At 52.3% G+C, this 1527-nt stretch overlaps 1 protein-coding gene across 4 annotated transcripts in view; it reads right to left on the bottom strand.

Annotated features, from left to right (window-relative positions):
- Positions 1-398, bottom strand: part of LOC111156942 (RNA binding motif protein 27) — a 78364-nt gene extending 77966 nt beyond the window's left edge. For 2 of the 4 annotated variants that reach the window (XM_022518109.1, XM_022518107.1), the window contains exon 1: positions 157-398. In XM_022518109.1, coding sequence (XP_022373817.1) covers positions 157-215 — 59 coding nt within the window. In that variant the 5' untranslated portion in view covers positions 216-398. The remainder of the gene's footprint in view (positions 1-156) is intronic. The other 2 variants (XM_022518110.1, XM_022518108.1) reach the window with 1 other exon arrangement.
- Between the last annotated feature and the right edge of the window lie 1129 nt (positions 399-1527).

The following is a 1527-nucleotide window of genomic DNA, read 5'->3' as shown; positions in this document are numbered from 1 at the left end:
CACAATGGTGATAGTACTACATACAAGACGTCGCCGGGACCTCCCGATCGCGGCCCCTCCGCTCCGCCCTCCCCCACGCCGCCTCCCCTCCCCCCACACCCCCGCGGGCCCCCAACGCCCACGTTCGCCGGCCCTGGCCCAGGCTGGCTCACTCACATCGGCTCCAGTAACTTGGCCAGCCAGGACTTGAGGGCATCCACATCCTCTATGAGCATGGTGCAGGGAAGGCGGGCTCGGCCGCCGCTCTTGTTCAAGCCTGCCGCGGGTCTCCCCTCGCCGCCTCCTCACGCCCTCTTCACAGCTCCCGGTGCCCCAGCCCACCGGGCATCTTAAGAGACTTCAACCTACTCCCCCGGCCGGGGCCTAACAGGAACTAACCCAAGAGCCCTCACTCAACCTAGCCCGACGGCTCAGGTGGGCGGGAGATAGCGCCGAGTGGCGGGCGCAAGAACCAATAGAAGTAAGAAGGCCGTGCGCGCAAAACCAATGAAAAGGCTCGCTCGCCCCGCCGGCCGGCCGTACCCAGTTAAGGAGGAGGGGATATAGCAAGGTAGGTGGAGAGCTTACGTGAACTCCTGGTGCAAGATGGTATCTTGGAGAAGGTGCTGTGCCTCTTAAAGGGGCCGCGGCTCCTTTTTTGACCACGCCGCCGCCCGCCGCGGAATACCGGTGTCTGCTTCTGGGAGTGCTTGGGGGAACCCAGCGAGCCCCTCAGCCTGATTCCTATCTCTCGTTTTTTCCTGGAAACACACTTGTGTCCCGAAATGACTCAGCTGTAGTAAATCTGCAACACAACGTGCAATACGTTCACGTTCGACACATTGCACAGAACGCAAAATTTTACTTTTTTTTTTTTTTCTTACACAATCATTTTGCTCAGCATACATGCTTGTATTTCTCGCCGCTATGCCTAAGTTACGCAGAATGTTTCTGACAACCATGTCCTGGACTCCAATAATCGTCATTTTTAAAACGTGGCGCACAGTTGTAGAAGGCTGAGGCCATTTCAGTTTTACCAATCTTTTTAACATATGCTTTATTTAGGAAGAAGAACGATTCTAATATTTTTTAAAATTCTCTTTTCACTAGATATCTAAAATTCAGTAGGGTTTTGTTTTGGTTTTGTTTTTGTTTTTGCAGGGAGAATTTTGGCCAGCAAAAAAGTTTTTAGAAATATTTTTTTCCAATCGAAATTACCAAAATAGGCAACTTAGTTTGTACTGAATGAGAAATTCCTTTTGAAGTTTTGAAATTCCCAGCTTGGCACTGGTCTTACAATGCTTATCCAACAACAGATACTGAGCACCTGCTATATGCCAGCACAATGTAAGGCACTAGCACTTGGATTCCAAAGGTGAGCAAAATGGTTTCTCCTCTTAGAAAGCTGAACAGTGGGCGCCTGGGTGGTTCAGTGGGTTAAGCCGCTGCCTTCAGCTCAGGTCTTGATCCCAGGGTCCTGGGATCCAGTCCCGCATCGGGCTCTCTGCTCAGCAGGGAGCCTGCTTCCCTTCCTCTCTCTCTGCCTGC

The sequence above is a fragment of the Enhydra lutris genome, unplaced genomic scaffold (genome assembly GCF_002288905.1).
Source record: "Enhydra lutris kenyoni isolate GAN:26980312 unplaced genomic scaffold, ASM228890v2 scaffoldscaffold50, whole genome shotgun sequence".
NCBI lineage: Eukaryota > Metazoa > Chordata > Mammalia > Carnivora > Mustelidae > Enhydra > Enhydra lutris.
This window is presented reverse-complemented; position numbering and strand designations above follow the sequence as displayed.